The sequence below is a fragment of the Corvus brachyrhynchos genome, unplaced genomic scaffold (genome assembly GCF_000691975.1).
Source record: "Corvus brachyrhynchos isolate BGI_N302 unplaced genomic scaffold, ASM69197v1 scaffold490, whole genome shotgun sequence".
Classification (NCBI taxonomy): domain Eukaryota; kingdom Metazoa; phylum Chordata; class Aves; order Passeriformes; family Corvidae; genus Corvus; species Corvus brachyrhynchos.
The window spans coordinates 115410-137799 of NW_008235774.1; the positions used below are offsets into that span (position 1 = coordinate 115410).

Here is a 22390-nt window from a genome sequence, read left to right on the forward strand (position 1 = left end):
AAGCCCGGAGGGGGGGAACGTCACTCCCTCTGGCAGCGGAGCAACATTAGTCTTCCAGCCCTCAAACCACCACTACAGCGTCGGAAACTGCCGGGTCACAGCCATTTGCTTTGGAAAATTGGCGATGTTTGGTGCTAGAGATTGATTACCCTTGTAATCTTTCCCCACCCGCCACCTCCTCCTGCTTACCCCACCCCTACCCGCCCCAGACAATAGCGTCCGAGCTCCTCCAGGAAAAAAAAATAGAAAAGAAAGCAAGGAGAGAAAGAAAGAAACTGGGGGATGAATCTGACTCCAATAGGAAAAGCGTGTCTCTAGAAGTGGTGCTAATGGGAAGAGATTTCCGAGCTCCAGAGGACGATGATTTGTCACAAAGGGTAGCTGGCTCGGTGCTTTGGGCTGGAGCTGTGTAGGAGATCCTTGGAGAAGTCATTGTGCACAGAAAACCGAAGACTTGTACAAACATGCCTGTTCGCAGAGGTCATGTGGCACCACAAAATACATTTTTGGGTACAATCATACGAAAATTTGAAGGGCAAAGTAAGTTCTCGCTTTCTATCTATTTTGTTATAGTAGTTTTATTCTGCTTGTGACTGAATGGACAGCAGCTCCAGACTATTTTTAAGTTTGTAGCTTGTAAAGAAAACCCCGGAGGTAAGGAGGGGATCCCTGGCAGAAGTAGCAATGTTTTTGATCTCGAATACAGATTACCAACTTCAATTATTGGCTTGTGGGCTTGGGGCCGGGGGAGACTTGGGAGGGGGACGGGAGGGGTTGGGGCTATTTTCCCCACACTATTTCAAGTTTTTATCATTGACTGTATACGTATTATATAGCTGTAGAAGTTACATCTCTTACCTTCTTCTGAACCAGTGAGATGGCTCTAAAAGCAGAATGTAGGATCTTGCTGTCTGTGCAATATCTAAAAAATAAGCTAGATTTATTATGATGATGATTGTTAATGCTGTTAATTATAATTGCCTTTTCAAATTAAAGCAGAATTTCAGACTTTGATTTAGAGGAAACAGAAAATATGCAGAAGAGTTATTAAAGAGGAAATACTCTCTTACCTTGTTGTCATGACTGCATTTTAATAGAGCTGTCAAATTTCTCTCTTTTGTTTATGTAAGTCTAAAATATCTATCAAACCAGTGCAAATGCATCCTCAGGGAGAGTCTGTGAGATCTTTTCCAATGCAGCAGTTTACTACCTGTCGAGGAGGCTGAAGCTGAAGTGTTTTTTCCTGGCCAGAATTCTAGTTTCCTATTAGCTGTAAGAAGGAACACTTGATGCTTAAAATGAATTTCATTTAGAAGCAGTAGTTTGATATATGTACATTGATTTAAATATTTAGCATAATTTTAGTATCAGCCTGGTATGAATATTTACAGCTAATTCCAGTTCATATACTTCCTTATACTTAAACCCATATTAGCATTTATAATATTTATATTATTTGAGAAAAAAATAAAGATAGTGCTGCTCTATATGCTAAGTCAGTATTGCTACTCAAAGTTTTTATCTAGTGAAGTGTATATTTTTTGACGGTAATAAAACACCAGGTACTAAATAGGCAAGTGATAGTGAAAGTTCAGCATGATTGAAAGACAGCAGAAAAAGTAAGAATGAAATCTCCAAATATGTCACTGTGTTCAAAGACCATATTTAAAATTTTGAAGACTTGGACTGTTTACTTGGTGTCATGTAAGAAATCTTTTATAAAGCAAGCAACCTCCTAGTGCATTTAAGTAAGTAAAAATTAATGTTATTAGCAGTAAGTGTATCAAAATTGCACATCTATAATTACAATGAGAATAGTGTGTTGTAAAGGTAAACAGAAACAAACCAATAAGAGTTGAAAACTTTTGAAACTTTTTGAGATGAGAGTTTGGGAAAGGAGGATGGATGAAAGCACAGAAGTTCAGTGACATGTGTAAAATGTTTCCAACATAACAATAATTTCCTGTGCCCCCTTTTTTTGTTTCTAGGAACTTCTTTTTCTTCTGTTATTTTCTAGATAGAAGTTTTAAAATACTGACTATAAATTTCCTGTCATTCACCTCAACAAAAATCCATACAGAGTAGATTGAAATGATTGAACCTTACACCAGGAAGTCCTTCACTTGAGTAGAACCCCCTTCCCTGAGGCTCTTCTTCTCCCCAAAAGAAGCTACTAACTTTTCAAGGACTTTCCTGGAGTTGCGACTGACAGGATGGTGCTCATCACTTGGGCTTCAGTGAAGCCTGAAACAGACAAAATTTTGAAGTCAAAAAGAGATTTACAGAGACTTGCTGAATGTGGTTTTATTTCCTAAAAAAAAATCTATATTCATCTTTAATGTATTCTAAATTAATTCAAGTTTCTTTAAAAGCTATGGATCAACTTATCTTCATTAAATTACTGAAAATCTCTGTATTTCAGGCATTCTCATGATAAGAAGGGTTGTTCAGCATTCATCCCTTCAATCGACCCTATAAGAAATGTTGAAAGAGTACTAAAAAATGCATCACTTTCTTTTATTGCAGATAAAAAATTCATCATTGCTAATGCTAGAGTGCAGAATTGTGCTATCATCTACTGCAATGATGGGTTCTGTGAGATGACCGGGTTCTCCAGGCCAGATGTCATGCAGAAACCTTGCACCTGTGATTTTCTTCATGGGCCAGAGACCAAAAGACATCATATTGCCCAAATTGCTCAAGCCCTGCTGGGGTCAGAGGAGAGGAAAGTAGAAGTCACCTATTATCACAAAGATGGTAATGTCTGGTTTTATTTTCAAAACTTTTTGTGTGTTTGGTTAGCAGTTGATTGGTAAAAGAAGTGTGTATGTTGTGCTGGCCAGCCCCTTTGCTGGAGGTGGTGTAATTTCTGTGAAGTCCAGTGAAATACATTTGTGTGTATCAGTAAGGGAATCTGCCCTGAGAGTAGTGGGTGTATGGAGTATATCACTGTACGCTCACTCTACCAGCTGAATGAAGCCAGCACAGTGTTTGCAACTCTGGAATAGAAGTTCTCCTCTTGGTTGGTTTAAAGATGTAAATCATGTAAAGTAATCAGCATAGAGAAAGCCTAACTTGCTTTAAATGCAGTATTTTACCACAAAGTTAAAAGTAGAAAAAAACAGCCTATCATAAAGAAAGCATTCGCTTATAAAGAAAGGGACAAGTCTTTTTCAAAGCTGAAATATTGTGAAGTACTTGCAATTGAACTACCAGTATTGTCCTAGTATTGCCAGAGTCAAAATTCAGGGTTGCCTAGACTATGAACAGTTTCCCTGTTATTCAGTAAAGACTCAATACATGCAGAATGGCTGAATCTGCTGACACTTTTTCCTGTTCAGACCACAGAATGAATAAATGTATTTGCAGATTTAAAGATGCATACGCATGAGAAGTAATTATGATACATAATAGTGATATGTAGTGTTTTGTTGTTGGTTGGTTTGTTGTTTTTTTTTAATTGCCCAGAGATATTTACAGAAACACCCGTCTTTCAAATGAATTCAAGTAATTGATAATTGTGGTGTACCTTGTTTTGTCTCTTGCTGTGTACACTGTTGGGAGAAGGAAAAGGAAATTCATATTCAAATGCTGAGCTTAAATTAGTTCTGGAGAAGTGCCAGTGTGTTGTTTACATCAATTTTAGAATCACATGCAATGTGCTCTCTCATTTTAAAGTCACAGAGTTAAATCCTGTTCTCAATAATTCTGTTGTTATCTTGGAGCGACTTAAGTAATATTATTTTTAGCTTAGGCTGGTATAATTCAGATAGGACTCAGGCCAACCATTCTACCCACGCTACCAATATTTAAGCATACTCTTCGTAGCAGATTCTCAGTAGAGTCCTTTATTCTTAGATCTGGTTTGGTGGTCTGGAGCAGATTTTGGTCAAGGTTTGTTGTTGTAGCTGTGCCTTGGACGTAGATTTCTCAGGACACTGTGTGTCTTTTACACATCTATCCTGTGTTTGTATTAACTTGGCATGTGTTAAAAATAATACTGCAAAAGGAGAATGTCATTGCTAACTTTCACAGCCATCGGCCTGGAGCACTGTTTTGAGATGTGGTAGTTTAAAAGTCCTAAAGTCTCCCAAAACATTAGGAGGGAGGGAATGGCACTTAAAAATACTGCTTATCTGTCAATTACCAGAGAGAGAGAGAGAGATCCTTTTCTAAAATGCTGAATTCTGGCATCATGCAATACAAACCAAAGTAATACTGTCCATAAAAATTGCTGTATCTTTCATAGTTTAGAATGCTGAGTTACAGATTATTCAATGTAAACAATCTTATACATAACAGTTTTCAGTAACTTCACTTCTGTGAGTAGTTTCTTTATTTGCCTCAATATTTTACTTGTCTAAATGTGAACAGGATTTGCCATGTGCACTATATGATCTGCTAAATTTAAACAAACACAGGTGAATCAGGAAAAAATTGTCAAAATTAAAGATAGGTCTGACACTCAAATGCATGGCTATCAACTTGATTGTTTGTATATATATATTTTTTTTTTGTTTGCTCCACCTAATGTTCAATTTATTTTCAAAATGTGATAGAAAATCTGAAGTCTATTTGGTGTCATGAAGTTGAAACTACCCCTATGATGAATGTAATGAATGTTAGTAAACGTATTCTGTAGTTATTCTAAATAACTCAAAATTATATACCTCACTTTTCATCTTCACTTTTGCAAATTTTCAAATTTGATTTTTCAATACATAGCATATATACACATAGCTATATATAACATAGTCTGTGTATTATAATAATATACAGAATAGTGATACCTAACAAGAACTTCCTCCAAGTTGTGGAACAAAGTAAATATCAACAGTTTTCTAAAAATGTGAGAGTCTAGTGCCTGGTTAGTGGCTTATTTTGCATGTGTTCTGTGACTAAGTATGAGACTTGAGGTAAATTTCAGCAATTTTCAATTTTAGAGGTGAATTCTAGCACAGTCAGAAATGTAACTTTCTCCATGTGAGTAACCCAAGTTACTCCAATGAACTATCCACTGCTTAAAAGTTTGATTTGACACTTTATTTCATAGCAAGCCATTGTATAATATTTAACGTAATAATAAGCATATGGAGGAGGAAGACACCTCAAGAAGGTGTGAATTTCTTGAGGTTCCACTGATAGGAGGTTCTGAAGACCATATTACACACTCCTGACTAAATGCCCAGTGAATTGCAAATAAAACCTTACTCCACATCACACTATCATTTACTCTACATAAGCCACTGATTATATTAAAAATTATTTTACTATTTTGAAGTAAAGCAAAGGTCAGTGGGATCACTTATAAAGCTAACCTGTCATCAGAATTCCAGCAATGCAGATATCAGAAAGGGAATCACTCTATAAATAATGCTTTTTCTTTTTGATTCTAAATACCACCTCATATAATTTTAAAATGTCACAGCTTTGAAGTTCAGCTTAAAAGAAAATTCTTGCTATAGAAAAATGGTGTTGCACACATACATGGGAATTAGGATTCTGATGTTCTTTACTGCTCTGTAGTCTCCTTTTCTCCATGAAAGTGCAAGATCTTGAGTTTTAAACATCTTGATGATGCAAGACTGAAAGCTGCTGTTTGTTCACTGCTTTAATCTTTTGGCCAAATTACACACTCAAAGAAGATGGGACAGAAGGATGGGAAAAAATTTTGTAGCAAGTTGATATTCAGAAAATGGCGACTGTTTGAATTTACACTGCCTTAAACATGACAGACAGAAGACAGAGTGGTCAAAGGAGAAAAAAATGCTCTGCATCGTGGTTTTATAAAGGAGTAACCAGGATGGAGCCTGTTGCCCTTTTCACTGTGCAGTGTGGGGAGGGTGCAGAGCAGCGTTGAATGCCTGTGATAGCTTTGTGTAACTGTTTAGATGGCCTGCACTTGGGCACCCAGTAGGCCCTGTCCCAACGACACCAGTGCTGTGTCCACAGCAGTTTTTAATATCTGCAGCTAAAAGCCTTACTAGCTACTCTTGGAGTATTTCTATCAGAATTAGACTGTTAATATAGCTTACTTTTGGTTTAAATTTCTTCTTACTCTTTTTCCTTCTAGAAGGGTATCTATGCAATCCAAGCAAAGTTCTAGTTCTCTGTCCTGTTCAAATAGTGCCACAGTAGGCAATTACATAGCTACCAAAAGAATTAATTACTGAGAAAAATGGTTAATGGGAACAGATGGTGCCAAAACTAAAGGTCCAAGTTTACAGGTTCTCATAGCACAAGTAGCTCCACAATTGTCACTGGATGTACTCAGGGACTAAAGACACAGTAAATTTCTTTTTTATGTAAATATCCCTTTAAAAAAAGAGGAGTAGATAAACACACACAAGTCACAAGAACTATTATTTTTTAACAGATTTTTTACTGAGGATTGCCCATTAGGCATTAGCATCTGCTTAATTAAAAAATTATACTCTAATATCAAAGCAGTAATAGCATATATTCCTTACTATCTCACAATTCTTTTTTCACTAATCTTATAGCTATATGATCTGAATGATACTTGAAGGCAAGATATTGTTTATACAGGATATCAGTTCTTATTTTAATAAAGTTATTTATGGTGAAAATATTTGACAGCTCTTCCTTTGAGGACTCCATTTTGCAGTTTAAGCCATTATTGCATAAATCATTCTTGACAGATGTAAAATATTGCTTGAGGTGGTAGAGCTGTAAAACTTTTGAGATAAAAAGTATAATTATTTTGGGATTGAGAATGGATATATAATAATCAGAAAGTATTGTACTATACAGCACACATTTTTAGTTCTTACTGTATGCTTTGTGGGCAATGATGGGATATGGCTAAGCTTGCAGATGATACCTGTTAAAGGAAAGTAGGATCATTTAAGCTTAGCCTATATGCATCAGATATTCTAGGGCTGAGAAGAACTGTGGTGGAGTACAGCTTTGAGCAAAGATAAAATCAAGCATTTATTTGCAGAGTGTGTACAAACCTCACAAACTACTTGCCGTTTACCCAGTTTCAAAAAAATAATTTGCTATGACTGACTGCAAATTAAACATATTTGCATTTTCAAAGCACATTTCCAAACAAATATTTTAAGGCCTTTTCTGCTCTTTTTTGAGGATAAGAAAATAAAAATTATGCAAACATACTGACAAAATATAGTGAAAATGGTATTAAGTGTTCTTAAATAGAAAGATCAGGAGTTCATTTAGACTTCAGTCAGCACAGGCGTTTTACCACCTGTTTGTGTGAACCTACCAGTCAATAAAAAATACAGCTGAAAAGAAAGCTGCTTACATGTGTGTCAAGTCCCCTTAGGTTTGCTCTAGCATGATGGTCAGCAACTGCAGCCTTGACCATAATTTCAGTGCCTTATCTAGAGCTGTTAAGAAAGGTCAATGAATCAAATCACTCTGATACCCTACTGGTGTAGGACTTCTTGATACAAGAAATACTGTCTGACTGCATTTTGATAAAGAAAGTGTTACCCCCCACAAAAACCTGTCAAAAACCCCTTTCTTAATGCAGGGTTTTTTTCCAGGCATTCTTAAAATAGCCCTTGGAGGGAATCCAGAATGTTACTGAAGGTGTTGAACTATTGGAAATGAATGAGGACATCCATTCTTATGTCTGTAGTGCAGTGTTTCTACCTTAGGCTTTAGTACTTGTTGAGAAAACACCATCCCTTGCCCCATTCAGTAGTGCTGATTTTGCAGCAAGGAGAACCGTCAGCAGTGAGATAATACCTCAGCAATCTCATTTACCCATCCCCATTCTGATACGGCTCCTGTGTCTGCCCAGAACTGTGGGTCACTTCTTATTCACATTTGTAGGATACCTAATGATTATGATAAAGAACCTCTTAGATATCCTAAGAAAGCTTATTTATGGGTCAATTTCACTCCTATTTTTCAACTCCTTGACTTTCCAATATATTCCTTTTTCTTCCCAGGTAAAGATGAATTGATTTTAAATAAGGAGGGGACTTTCATAATGAGAGATAGTATCTGAATAAATAGGGCAATTAAATTGACTTCTAAATTATTCTCTTTGTCAGTGTTTAGGGTCAAAAAAGTATGAGTAGATACATATAGTTTTAATAAGTAATGAAGAATACAATTGCTATTATTATAGGTACTGCATCTTTAACAGAAAAAAAATCTTAATTTGGAAAAATACATTCTGACAGTTTTGAGTTCCTCCATGGCACAAATAAAAAACCTGCAGGCTAGTGGATCAGGAGTCTTTCATTTCAGTACAGTGTTAAGACAGAACTCTTCTTCCACTGGACTTCCATAGCACAATTTAATGTCAGGATTCAGAATGTCACAGGGCCAACCTATACCAGTCAAGGGGCCCAAATTTCCCTAGTCTGATCTGAAAAGAAAAAAATGATTGCTGACTTTCAAAAAGTGTGCTGTAGTGGTAAGAAAGGTGACACATTCTAGAGTGAAATGGTACTATAAGGTTATGATATGATACACATACTCAAAAGAGTTTCATTTTTTAATTAGGCATTCCCGACAAAATTTTTTATCTGATTTGAATATGCTCCTTTTAGTGAAAGCTATTTTGGTTTTGGGTTATGAGACAAAAAGAACAGATGCTGTCAGTCTATTTTTGGTGTGGTTTCACATGATTTATTGTGTCCTCTTTCCATCTTCATCGTGCATCCTTTCTAATGTTACATTATGAGAAGAGAGTTATTGCATACTCCTAATTCATGTTATTGATTGGTTCTTTCCCTTTGCCACTGAATTGGCCCATATATCAAAAAGAGATGCAGAGAGAAAATCAGACATCATACCTTGCAATAGACATGGGGGAAGAGCCACTGCTTTTCTAATAGCAGCCTTTTGCATATTTGATATGAAACAAATTTCCAAACTTGGCACTTCGAGTAACACCAATGTTGACATCAGTGCTGTTCCCTCTGGTTCCAAGCAGTGGAAAGAGGACAGAGGTGTGGGTTAGATTTTATGTTAGTGGTTTCAAGTCCGGTTTTAAAGTGTTTCCTACATATGTGACTTAGCGTATGACTCAGTCTATGTGCTAGGTAACTCTTCCCTAGTATGGAAAAAGCTTAATCAGGCAATATAGGATTCAGAGTAGCAAGACAAAGCTGACTATGGAAATTGCTAATTGACTCTGGAAACCGCATATCTCAAAAGCAATCAGAACTGTAGCTGTGAACCGCAGTCCAGGCAGAGCGGATAAATGACAATGACAGTGGGGTATTGTGGCTCTGTAGTTACTAGCTCGTTTCACATTGTCTGCAACTCTGAAAGTTCACATCTCTGAGGCGGGAACTATTTGTCTTATGATTTTGTACAGCCTGAACTTTTTAGTCTGGTATATTGGGGTTTTTTTAAAGGAAGTAACATACATATTTGAATAATTTCTTGGATATTAAACTGAAATTTCATTTTGAAAGCAGAATTATAGTCATAACTAGTTAAAAATACTTTTTGACCTCCAGAATTTCCACAGGTACTCAGTTTTAAGCTTCCTCACCAACTTTCTCAATACAGCCTTTTCATTTCTAATTTCCTTAATTCTTTACTACTAAAACCACAGTGAAATCTCATCAGGAAAGATCACCACAAAGGATACCAAAATTCAATCTGAAAAAATGTCAGAGTAAACAGTGTAAAGGGAAGGTCTTGTCTTTTTCTGTTTCATTAACTGGATTCCAGTTATAGATCTTATTATACCTAGTTTTGATACTGCCTTCAATTATAGCATTGAAATGTTGTCCACACAAAGAGTATAGTCCGGCTTATCTGTTAGCAAAGAGCCATCATATCATGAAAACCTAAAGATAGTATTTAAGTGTCAACATTATTAACTATTTCATTACTGATAGTGAGTGGAAATGACCAGAAGAAAGCATAGGCCAGAAATCACAGCTGCATTCAGTACTTGCCTACCTGCTGAAATTTCTTGTTTTCCTGTCCTTGTTCCTCCATAATAGCACAGTCAATAAAAATATTTTCTCTTACATTTTGCCATTACCTCATTTAAATCTCTGATTTGTCAAATTAGACTGCAGTGGAAACCAGAAGGTCTAATGGTCTAAATGGCCTAAATGGTCAGTTCAGAGAAGCACAACAACCAGTTTTCCTCAAATACTAGGAAATTAGATCTATCACAAAATCTGAATACTGATCCTTGACAGCTTATGAAATCTTGGCTTTTTTTTGAGCAAATGCACAGGACTATATGGCAACTGATTGTTTCTGTGGCCAGAAACACTCCTCCTAAAGGTCTGACAGCAAGATATCGATACCTACTGACACAGGACTTAGCTTGTACACCAACAGCTTTCATAGAATTAAATTGCAAAGTTTAAGTTTTGTAACACTAAGGAATCCTGATCTTTAGGCATTGGAGCACTGCTCGTACAGACACAGAGTATATCTTTGCTAATTAGTTTTAGCTGGATCTCTGTTGCTGCATAAAAAGACAACAAACTATGAAGAAGACATGCAAAACACAGACAAAACTTTCCTCCATTTTTATCCACACGATAGACAGGCAGAGAGAACTTCAGAACAAGGTCTTATACCTAGGCTGCTTGAAAAGCTGTTAATCATCACATAAATGTGTTTCATCACTAACATGCATGTGCTAAAGCACTTACTCCCAGCTGTTCTCAGACTTTGGCGTCTGTGCCCTTTTGAGATTATTTCTTAGAGCATTATTTGCTGATTTTCATTCAAATCAATGCAAGTGTATCTCTGAAAATAGCTTGCAAATTTCCTCCTTTCAAAACTCATTTATGCCAATCTGCTTTACTCCTTCCTCTCTGGGAAAAAATGCCAGATAATCTCATTAGTATTTTGTGTTTATGGCATTTCTTTTTATACTTTTAAAAGAACATGAAACTCGGTAGTCCATAAATCCTATTGTCATGGTATTTAAGGTAAAATACTGTTGCAATTCTGTCTACTTGCTTTAAAAATGTCTTCCAATTCAGAAAGAAAGAAAGAAAACCTAAAGTCCATGCCATTTTAAATAGTGAAAATAAAAGAAAGGAAAATGTGTTCAATTTTTTTCATTTTAAGTGCCCAGTGTTATTTTTGCTTGATAAAATATACCAGGAATCAATTTAACACCAAAGTCTATCCAACAGGAAAAACAACACTTCCCAGAAGGACTATTTCCAGAGTCATGGACAACATAACCATATTATGTGAGAGAGTAGTAGCAGCCTTGAAGTACAAAACTATCTATAAATCAACATCTGAGCCTTCTGTGTGAATTAATGGAGCAGGTCACAAACTTGTATGAAAGCTTATGTATAATGTCAGTCCTGAGCCAGGCCATGCTAGTTCACCATTCAGAGCATCCTTTGCAGAGCATCCGTAGTCTTTCTGTAAGTTACACTGTTTATGGCAACAAAAATGTGGGTACATAATGCACAGAAGCATCTTTAGTGTTTTACTCACAGAGTTTTAAAGAAAAGTTTTGTAGAGGGATAAAGAAGAGTTTGAGTACTGTTTGTGGATAACCACAAAACATAATAAAACTGTGTTCCTCTTTATCCTGAAACTTGCAAATCACTTCTCATGTCAGTATTAGAAGTAGGATCTAACAATGCTCCCAAATGCCTAAAAAGTTAATTAAAAACTACTCACTGCTACTGCAGCTACAAGCAGAATTAGTGTCTGATTTGTGTGATGTTTGTAGATCAGGAGCTGGGTGCACGTGGCTTCCCCCTCCTATGTTCACGGTAACTTAAAGCAGGGAAAAGAGGAAGGAATGCATGTTTCACAGACAACTCTTCTTCCTAGCTTCCTACCTTCCTAGGTATGCAAGGCTATTTTGTAGAAACAGCTACACAAACTAAGAACATTACAGCTAAGGGAGCTATTCCATAGACCATGCAGATCTCTTTACATGCATTTCTGGTTGTCTTTTGACCTCATTTGTAAAAAACCAGATCCTGCAGTAGCAGAATTACCAGTAGCATCACTGTCTCTGCAGAACTCGACATTTGCAAAACATAATTATTTGCCCAACAAATACATTGTGTGGCTGCTTGCATTTCAAACATAATCTCTTTAACATCTGAATGTGCAAGAGCATTTGTCCCTGCTTTGTGGGAAAAGATTGAATTGCTTCCTTTTAAAATAATATTTAATTCTTAATCCTTTTTTACCTTGGGATCATTTTCCTGTAAATAAAAAACAACAAAAAAAAGATTTTATTTTCACTTTCTGAGGAGTATCTGAAGAAAAGATGTCAACTCATTTTTGAAATTATGGAGAAAAAATTCTACACATTTAATCTCAACTGTTACTGGAAAGTAGATTATCTAAATGTTGGGGAGGGGTGTGGCCAATTGCCCCTTAGATCTCACAGGCACTAAAATATCAGATATAGCTAAGTTATTGTAGCTATGAAGAGCACACTGAGGTTCAGTTACTGCAAGAGAAATCACTGACCTGAAGTTTTACATGGAAAATCAAATTTAGGACTAGATTTTCAATTATTTGTATATATTATAATATATGCTATAGAAGTGCATTTCTTCTTCTCAAAAGGTTTGAAAATCACTTTGAGGAGCTGCCAAAATGACCTCCTACCCCATCATAGAATACAAACTGATATTCTATAGTTCACAACAGTTTTGCTAATAAAGCATTTTCTTCTTAAATACATTCAATCACAGGAAGTTTGAACTGAACAGCAAATTAAAGTGGCTCCTAATGAGCTGACTGACTAATGTAGTCTTTCACCTCAAAAGATGTATTATTCTGGAAAAGCTCACCGTTCCAAACCATCCTTCTCTACTGCATTTTTGCACTAACCTCTTCTCTTTTCCAATACAGTACACCAAAGTTGCATTGTAACATTTCCCAGTGTACATATATATAAAAATGCCACAGAAAAGCCCCAAAATGATCAAGTCTAAAAAATGGATAACAGAGTGAAAGTATAAAATATATTAAACAGGGGATAGGATAGTTCTGTAAAACTACCTTTAATAGGAATTGCATTTAATAGGGATTATTCTTATATGAGCCTCTCAGACTACAGGTCAGGTCCAAGACAACACCCTAGGTAGTGCAGTTGGGTACATGTCTGTCCTGTCATAATAAACAATAATTTCCAGAGAAATGACTTCTTCTTGTAGAGAGGACACACATGACCCTGAAGTGCCAGAATGGGGTTAGAGACAGCTGGGGGTTGTACTGAATGGCAAAAGTGTCCAAACGGTGTCCTTCTCTTGACATAGGGTTAAAAGAACACAAAGGTGGAATCAAGTCCTCTGTCAGCTTCAGCCCTCAATTTTTCCAAATCTGATACAGAAAATAGAGCTGCCAAATAAATGACAAAGAAAAAATTCAGGGGGCATGGTTAAGAAAGTCCAGTGGCTGCTAAGCTCATGCTTTTTTCAAACAGAAAAAAATTATCATTTCCCTGTCTCACATTGAACTTTGTTGTGATAATCATAGCACTTATTCAGGTGCTACCACAAATCAGTCATACAGAGGCTGTACATTATTATTTCAAAAAAAGCAAAATTTACCTAAGTATTATTTGTTTTTAACTGTTGCTGCATGTATTATGCAACAAACAGGGCTTTATTTCCTCCTCAAAACAAAAAACTTCCACTTTTCAAACAATCAAAGGATTGAAATTTTATCAGACTCTAGCTTGATTCAGCTTTTTAGGTGTCTATAATGGATTCTGGTCTTCATGATCCTGAATACTTGTGAGATCTACGTAAAGTTACCAATGGAAAAAATTACATTTCTGCAGGATATAATACATCTGTTTAGATTCAACTAACATCTCTCTAAAATTTATTATTGACCAGGGATATCCTCATAACCTAGTTTAGATTGTAACTTTTTCCTCTCCTGGACTTCAGTCTTTGTTTGTACCTTGTTTTTTAGAAAGTGGCACAATCTGTATGACAAATAATGCTTTGTTTCACATGGGAATCATTAAATAGCAATCACTCAGATGTATTTGCTTTCCGAAGGCATTCTGTTGGCATGGCACATACTCTAATATGTAGCATTTTACCACTCCAGTATAGCAGAGAATCCTTTTCTTAGATTGGTCGTTTATAACCATCATATTTTCATAGAATCCTGAAGCATTTAGGTCAGGAGGAAACCTGGGAAGTCGTCCAGTCTCCTGCCGAAAGCAGGAGCAACCCAGAATTCAGAGTAGATTGCTTAGGACTTGTCCGATTGGATGCCAGGAAGGAGTCTCTCTGGGCAACCTGTCCCAGTACCCTCATATTGAAACTGGTTTTTCTTTATACCAATTTAAAGCATTGTCTATCATTCTTTTGCTATGTACCTCAATAAAAACCTGCCTCCATCTCCTGGTAATTTCCTCACATCTATTGAAAGACTGTTATTAAGTCCCTCAGAGCTGTCTCTACTCTAGAGTCACAGCCAAGGCCAATTTTCTCAACCACTCCTCAAAGGACATGTGCACTAAGTCCACATACATCTTGGTGGCCTCTGCTGGCCTCATTTATCAGCATTTCTCTTGTACTAGGGTTCCAAAGCTGGATTAATTATTCCAGGTGTGATCAACTGAGTACTGAGTAAAGGGGAAGTATCACTTTCCTCAATCTACTGGCAAAGCTCCTGATGGTACAACCTGGTATGCTTTATCCTGGACACAGCTGGACTCAAATTCCTCAACAGATCACTGTCTCAGTCCTCTTCCACTACCTCAAGATTCAAACCTTTCCCAGACTGAGGTGGTTAATGTTTAAGGTACATCAGCTTATCTGCATCCACTGCCTCTAAGTCACCCTCCCCACTCATCAGCAGACTCAAGTTATACTTGTTCATTCTTTTACTGCTAACATACTAGAAACACAAGCTCTTCTTGTTGCCCTTGATATCCCAGGAGTTTCAAATCTAGCTCAGCCTTTCCTTTTCCGAAACGATCCCAGCACACCTGGGCAGTGTTTCAGTATTCCTCTCCTGTAGCCTGCCCTTGCTCCCACCTCTTTGAAGTATAATTTTTGTTGGGAGTGCTTGTTTTTTTTTTTTTCACTGGAGCTCAGTCATGAGTTTTCTGCTGAGCCAACTGGTATTTGAATACATTTACTAATTTTTCAGGGTATTTGAATGAACTGCTATGATGCTTGAGAAAGCATTTGAGCTATACCCTCTGTGATGCTTGAAGAACTGATGAATTAGACAACATACTTCTTTCATTTTTCCTCTCAATTCAGTAACCCATATGTGGATATTTTACATATATTTTATTATACTAAGTGCCATCTGTGCTACTTTTATACATTACTCTAACTTTTTCTTCAATGGTTCAGTATCATGTGAAGTTTTAGACATTAAATTTTACATAACTTAGATACACTTATTCATGCATTAGGAAATCATTTTACATTACGCATTAAAGATGGTTGAAATTGCTACCTAGGTATTTTTTGATGGAAGACCTTTTGTAATATCATAACTGATGTGCTACATTGTATAAATTCCATGTTGGTACACATTTTGTTACGAAGAATTCAGTATTTTCCTGTAACAGAGGCCAGTTTGCCTGGCTGTTAGGCAGTTGCCTGGTTTTCTTTGGCAGATTTTTTATAGAAAAGTGTTTGAGTTTAGAAGAAAACAAACATCCTGATGCTTATTTTGCTGTGGAGTACAGTCATCCAAACCAGCTTAATGCTAAAGAAAGTTGCGATGGCGTACTTCTAAGTTTTAGAAGCAGCTGATCAATTGTCTTACTCTAGGAGATAAATGCAACTGCACTGGCAACTAACCAGTGTCCCTGGTACACATTATTGAGCACTTCATGCTCATCATTAAAGATATGAAAAAATCAGATCTTCTGAGAGAGAAATATTTTTCACACTGTCTAATTTCAGGGACTTTAAGTAGTGAGGTAACATGATTAAAAAACTGTCTTATCTCAGAAGAAAAAGCTTGTTGCTAACATTTCCTTATCTAGGTCCTGCAAAAGACATTTTCTTCTCCATTTCTCTTCTGCGACTTTTAATTTCACATTTTCTTCAAAAAATGATAGATTTGTCCTATACTCTTTCTTCCAGGTTAGTGACTAAGGGAGATAGAAGTCTGCTGTTTTCTTCAAGGGTTAATACTGGCTTTTTCCTTTAGGACAATGCCAGCTACCCTTCTCCTACCCTGTGGGACACCACAATCAGTATGGAAGTGTGTTACCTCCTCAGGAGCTCAGCACATCTGCCTGCTGGCACTGATGGCACCCAGTGTCCTGCTGGAGCTGGCCCCTAACACAGAGCACAGCACCAGAACATCGGGAATCCTACACTTTGTGTGCCACTGCAGGGATGTCAGACCCATGGGTTTAAGCAGTACCTCTTCAAATACCCACCATTTAGGGATGCGATTCCATCTGAGGATATTAAAAAAGATAACTGAGACATAATCCTACTTGTTTAAGTCACCCCAGCTGGGGAGCCTGACAGCCTATTGCGATTTGTAACCCATTTCATATTTCCTTTATCTATAGACAAGGACTGTTAAACAAGCAAATGTGACAAAGCATATTTAATGAATATTATTAATGATGAATTCAATTGCTGCTTGAAGGTGCTGATAAGCTTCATCAAATACACTTCCACTGACTAAACCAGCACTGACAATATTTTTAATTTTATTCCTAAAATAATTTTTCTCCATATTGCATACATATTTAACACTTGCAGATCTCTCTGTTTCATGCTGGATTTTACTTTTAATCATACTAATGTGATGTTTAAAAGTTCATCAAACCTGCTTTACTAACTGCCTAATAGGAACTGTCTTTTACTCTCTTCTCATGCGACAGATAAAAGCATCTTGAGGGTATACAGCAGCAGTTCCTGGCATTACATTTGAAATGCTGGCTGGTTGCCCCTACATCAGTTAATTTGTTGATGCAGGAGAGAACACATCTAAAATATGCATTAAAATATAGTATTATGCAAGGGGTTTTCAATTTGTAACTTTTTATTTAAGTGTGTTTTTATTTCAGCTCAGATGCAAAGCCATTCCTATGTCTAAGGCAGTCGGTGAGGGATTTACAGACTGATGTTTTATTTGCACCCATTTCTGCATGTAAACGATACAGTGTAGTGTTCAGGGTAGCTACTTGTATGTGCTTTATTTCTGCACAGGGTTAATTTAGTGTGCGTAGTACTGGGACGTGTGCCTTAGTTTTAATTTAAAGGAATGAGATTATACAAATAATTTCTCATTCTTGGACTGGACCAAATATTCCTTGTCAGATTGCCCATGACAAGCCAATTGCAAATGTTGACTTGTTTTTGTCAAGAACGGTTAAAGATACTTGGCCCTACAAGGCTCGACTAAAGTCAGAATGTGAGCAAGAGCCAAAAGGATGGCTTTTCTATCCTTGTTTCTGATATTGTGTTTTTCAGAGAAACACAGTTATCTTTACACACAGGTATTACAAACCAACTTCACTTTGTGAATAACATAACTTTCAAAACTCTGTTTACATCCCATTTATTTATGATCTTTATCTAGAAACAAAAGAAATGTAAACGAAACCTTCCAAAGAAATTGAGTTTCATTTCTAAGGTTTTTGAATAACTGAAAAGATTTTATTTTTTTACCTGGATTTGAAATGCTTGAAAATATTCAGTAGTTACATATTTGATAAAGGCTTTACAAATATATGCTTTTTTGCAACTCTTTTGAACAGATCACCTTTTTAATGATCAGCAAGGCATTGTTTTTTAGATACACAATATATTATAATGTACAGTTTGCAATCAATTATGAGAGCAAAATAGCATGCAGGTATTTTAAAACTGAAGTATTTTCATACTAACTTCAGCCCTAATATGTAGGGTTATGGCATATTTATTCTTTGAAATTACATTTTTAATTCTGGTACCCAAAATAGTCATAGGAAATTTTAGAGATCAGGGCAGTGAGTTCAACCACCGAACTGCCCAGATCTATTGGCTGGGGAAAAAAAATGGTCTTATTTTAAAAAAGTGTTAAAGCTAAACACTTTTAAAGTGTTAAAGCTAAATAGAAGCCTTTTTTGAGTACAGGATTGACAATTCCATTAAGTCTACCTAAACAGCCTTTCTGAAGTGCAACAAAAAGGGTAAGCAGAACCTCTGTCTAAAGAGGTACCTTGCATCACGTCAAACTGCTTTTTCTAAAGCCTGCAATGGTAAATTCAGCTTTCCTTTCAATATTTTAGGCAGTATAGAGGCCTTCATGCATATCTTTGTTGGAGTTTGATAGCGTTTTACATTTTACAGGAATAAAATACCAGAAATGTATGTGATGCTGAACTGAGATCAGCAATCAAAGTTAACATTCTATCTCTGAGATATTATCTGTAAAGGAAACTTTCCGAAAGGAATTGAAGAATTGTAAAGAAAGTTCATTATTACCTGTTGTGGACATATCATCTATATATTGTAAAAGAAAAAAAAAAATTACTAAAGAAAAGCCAAACAATCAAACAAGCAAAAAACCAAAACCCAAAAACAAAATGAAAGGTTTTAGAGTCTGTCCTGTACTACCAATACTTTGAGCAAACTGATAATATTCTTATGCAACAGCAGTGTACAAAGGAAAACTTTGCTAGGATTGAATCAAGTTAAAATCTGTTTTAGTTGTGCCAAGTGTATCAGTCTTCAATCAGTGATGGTCAAATCAAAACTATTTTGAGAAATTTTAGACTCTCAGGGCTACAGTCCTAGGGTCCCTGAGAAGTCTGAGTTTAAGCAAGTGGGAGACAAGCATGCAAAAACCTGCTGAAGAGGTGTCCCATTAGCTCCATGCATAAAGCTCATTTCACCTTTAATATTACTGTAACTTTCAGTGGGGAGAAGAAGGGAAATGTGAATTCTCAAGAGTACCTAGAATTACATTTTTTCTTCTATTGAAATTATCCTTCAACTCAAGTAAAGCATCTGGTACGGTCACATGCTGAACATGAATCAGATGAGCACACCTAGCAAGTAGCTGTTTACTCAGTTCTGTGGTTTGCCAGTTAGCAAGAATCCCAGTCTTTCTTTACAAAGGTGCCCATAGTTTTAACCCTCTAATTTTTTTTCAAATTATAAGATATCTTCACCTTTCCTTCAGATTTTCAAGAAAAGTGTACTGATTCAGTTTTTTGTGAGGATTTTGATTATTTATTGGGTGTGAAATTATGGCCTGGGTTCTATCCCTAAATAAGAACCTTTCTGAAAATCTAGTCTGAGCTACAGATTTAGGAAAGTGATAACTCCAATTTGTTTAATAGCTCACTGATGGTTTTCTTATTATATCATAGAGGATCTATCTTCTAAAATAAATATCAGAGTATGGGACACAGAAGGGACAAATTACAAATTCACTACTATTACACACCTTTTTCCTTCAGAGAAACTAGCAAAATCCAGCAGTGAATATTCATTGGTTTTGGTACCAATGTTGATTTTTAGCTTCAATACAGTTTATGGGAAATACAGTAAATAGCTTCAGATATATTTACTATGGTGGTTGTAATCACTTGTAATTATATAATTGGATGCCTAACACTGTTTATCAGAGATATAGTCAATATTACATATTAAATTGGCTTTGCTCTGTATTAAAGTGAAAAAGTCAAACAGAAAGCTTGATGTACTCCTTGAAGTGGAGTCCTGTTCAGACTTCAGGAATGAGGATCCTCTGGAGAAGCTGTATATTACAGGCCACTCCAAAAGGAAAGAAAGCAAATCTAGGTTCTGTAAGAAACATATAAGCACAATAAGAAAACTTGTGCATAAATGACTGTACAAGACAGCATGAAATATTTTGGTTCTTGGCCAAACTGGGGAATAAACACAACAGAATTAATTTTTATCAAGCTCTACCCTGCTAACTTTTCAGGTCATGATTCAACTCAATCATTTTTGCAAATGCTGAATTTCTCTGTGAAAGCTTGGGAAAAAGCGAGCATTATTTCAAGGCACAGAGAATGTTGCAATATCTACTAAGCCAAAAAGCTTGGCTTCAAACTGCCAAAACAAAATTGAATATGACTGAAATTTAAAAAACTTAGGATGAAAGCTTTTACTTAAACTTTGATCTTCTGGGCAGGAAAAAAACCAATCAAACAAACAATGGAGAAAGACGGACATATATATTATTAAAATATTACTTTAATTTCATTAACTATTAATGAAAAAATGTGACTAGTCCCATTGTATGTCTCATTAATATCAACAATTAATAAGGCTTTATGAAATGTTCAAAGAGGAGTGTAAATAACTCAAACACTGATCCCAAACATCCTGTAATCAAAAAAAATGGGCATTGAGTTTCTTAAACAAAACATTCTTAAAAAATCTCAAGTTTCAAACTTACAATAGCTTTGAAATCTGAAATGTTGTTGAAAGTGAGTTCTCCTTAAGATCTATGTTATATTCTTAAAATGTTCACTCTAAAGCAATTGAAGCATTTTTGTGAGTGACTGATGAAAACTGGTAAAAAAAGCTTTTGACCTAAAATGTTTAGCTTCAGATTATCTGAAATTCAGTAAATTATAATGGCTGATATATAATTAGAGATAAAATTTGCATTTTTGATCTTTATTTTTTACACACAATGTAGTATCTTCATATGATTTTTAACATATCTTACAGGGAATATTAAAAATACTTACAAAAATAGATCTATGACATACTTATTGTAAGATCCTGTAGTATCCTTTGTATTACATAGAAATCAAGAAAAAACAGTCTATGGTGTTTTTATTTAATACATATATTTATAAAGTGGGCAGAAAAATTAAAAAATTATTATTTAGCTATCCATCATTATTTTATGATATAATTCTAAAAAATTTATAACTACTTTTTGAAAATTTCAGAAAACTTAAATGTCTGCCTTGTTTACCAGAGACACCATTCTGGTTTTGTAATACCTCAATGTCTAGGCCATACTTTAAATTTCTGTTTATCTAAGTGAAATTACTGATACCTAATATATCTAAAGATATTGTTTGTGCTGCAAACAGGAAACCAATTTCCAACTACCTTTCCTAGTTCCCTCTCTCTGTTTAATGCTCTCCTCTCCAACCTATCACTTATTCTTGTAATTTGTTTAGTTGCCCTTCAATTTAATCCAGCCAGAAAAAACAAGATTTTCCTAATTGTAGAGCCATACAGGCAAATAGATATTTGATCATTTCATGGAAAACTGGATTACAATTCCCATTAAAAAATTAGGTTTTATTGCTTAAAGCACTATTTCTGCCACTGCCCCTGAACTCTATGCTCCCAGGTGCAGTATACATTAGTCTATAAGGGAAACATCATCTCAGGACAAATCTCTGACCTTTTAATAGATACTGAAGACATCAATTGGTCATTGCAGAGCTTTTATGAGTGAGCTGCAGAAACAGAACAGGTCAAGACCAAAAATTAAGTCATGATCAGCTGTAGTACTTATTTCAAGGTTATATACAGAAACCAAAGATTGAGCACATATTCTTACGGAGAAGCTTTTCATCAGAACTTACAAGAACAGTCACTTTTCGGAAAACATAAAATAGCCACTGTTTTTACATATTCTTCCTAATACAAAATTTCAGACACAATTTTTCACTAACTAAAACAAGGTAAATTGTAGTTCCAAATATAAATTTCCTTAGAAATAATCTATCCATTATGTCTTAAATTATTTCACTGACTAAAATTATTCCATGCCATACTTAGGCAAATAAGCAGGTGGTGGAAGTTGAGCAGACAACAGATTAAGAACAAGATCTGCATGAAGCATTCAGATACTTTAGGGACAAGGACGAAATCTAACTAGGTACCCATATATATGTTAATTGATTTTCCAGTCTTCCACTCATGTAAAATGAGTAGATGGAAAATTCAAGAATCTTTATCCTTTGTATCCTTATGCAAGAGTTGGTGGATGGTAATACAAGCTTGCCTATTTATCAACACAGTGCTACATTTTTACCAATTTCAAAGATGGCAGGACTTTTACTGCCATGCCCCAGATCACCAGAACTCTTCAGTCACTTCAGTGCACAATTTTTCTTAAAAACACTACAGCCCAGAGAAAGTGTTGGCAGTGCAAAACCAGAATGTGACCTGATACATTTATCCTCATCTCAGAGTACTTCCCAAAATAGGGACATACCTATCAGATGTGTAAAAGAACAACTACTGTGTGCTCACTAACAGCTTGTAAGAGAATTTTTGAATACTGAGTAGGAGGAGAAATGACAGTTGACCAGGAAATAGGGTTATTATATGTTCTTTTTCAAAAGCATCATTTTGAAACATTTCCACAAAACCACTGCTCAAGGTTAATGAAACAAACACAAACTTAGCTTTCATCCTAAAGAACGAACATCAAATGCAGTATTCTCTCTAATACTGCATTGCGGTATCAC

General features: G+C 35.8%; 1 protein-coding gene across 1 annotated transcript in view; it reads left to right on the forward strand.

Moving 5' to 3' along the window:
- The first annotated feature begins 6 nt into the window (after positions 1-6).
- The window catches only part of KCNH7 (potassium voltage-gated channel subfamily H member 7), a 218032-nt gene continuing 195648 nt past the window's right edge, over positions 7-22390 (forward strand). Inside the window, exons 1-2 of the mRNA XM_017726979.1 lie at positions 7-540; positions 2527-2757. Of these exons, the coding sequence (XP_017582468.1) occupies positions 465-540; positions 2527-2757 (307 nt within the window). The 5' untranslated portion in view covers positions 7-464. The remainder of the gene's footprint in view (positions 541-2526; positions 2758-22390) is intronic.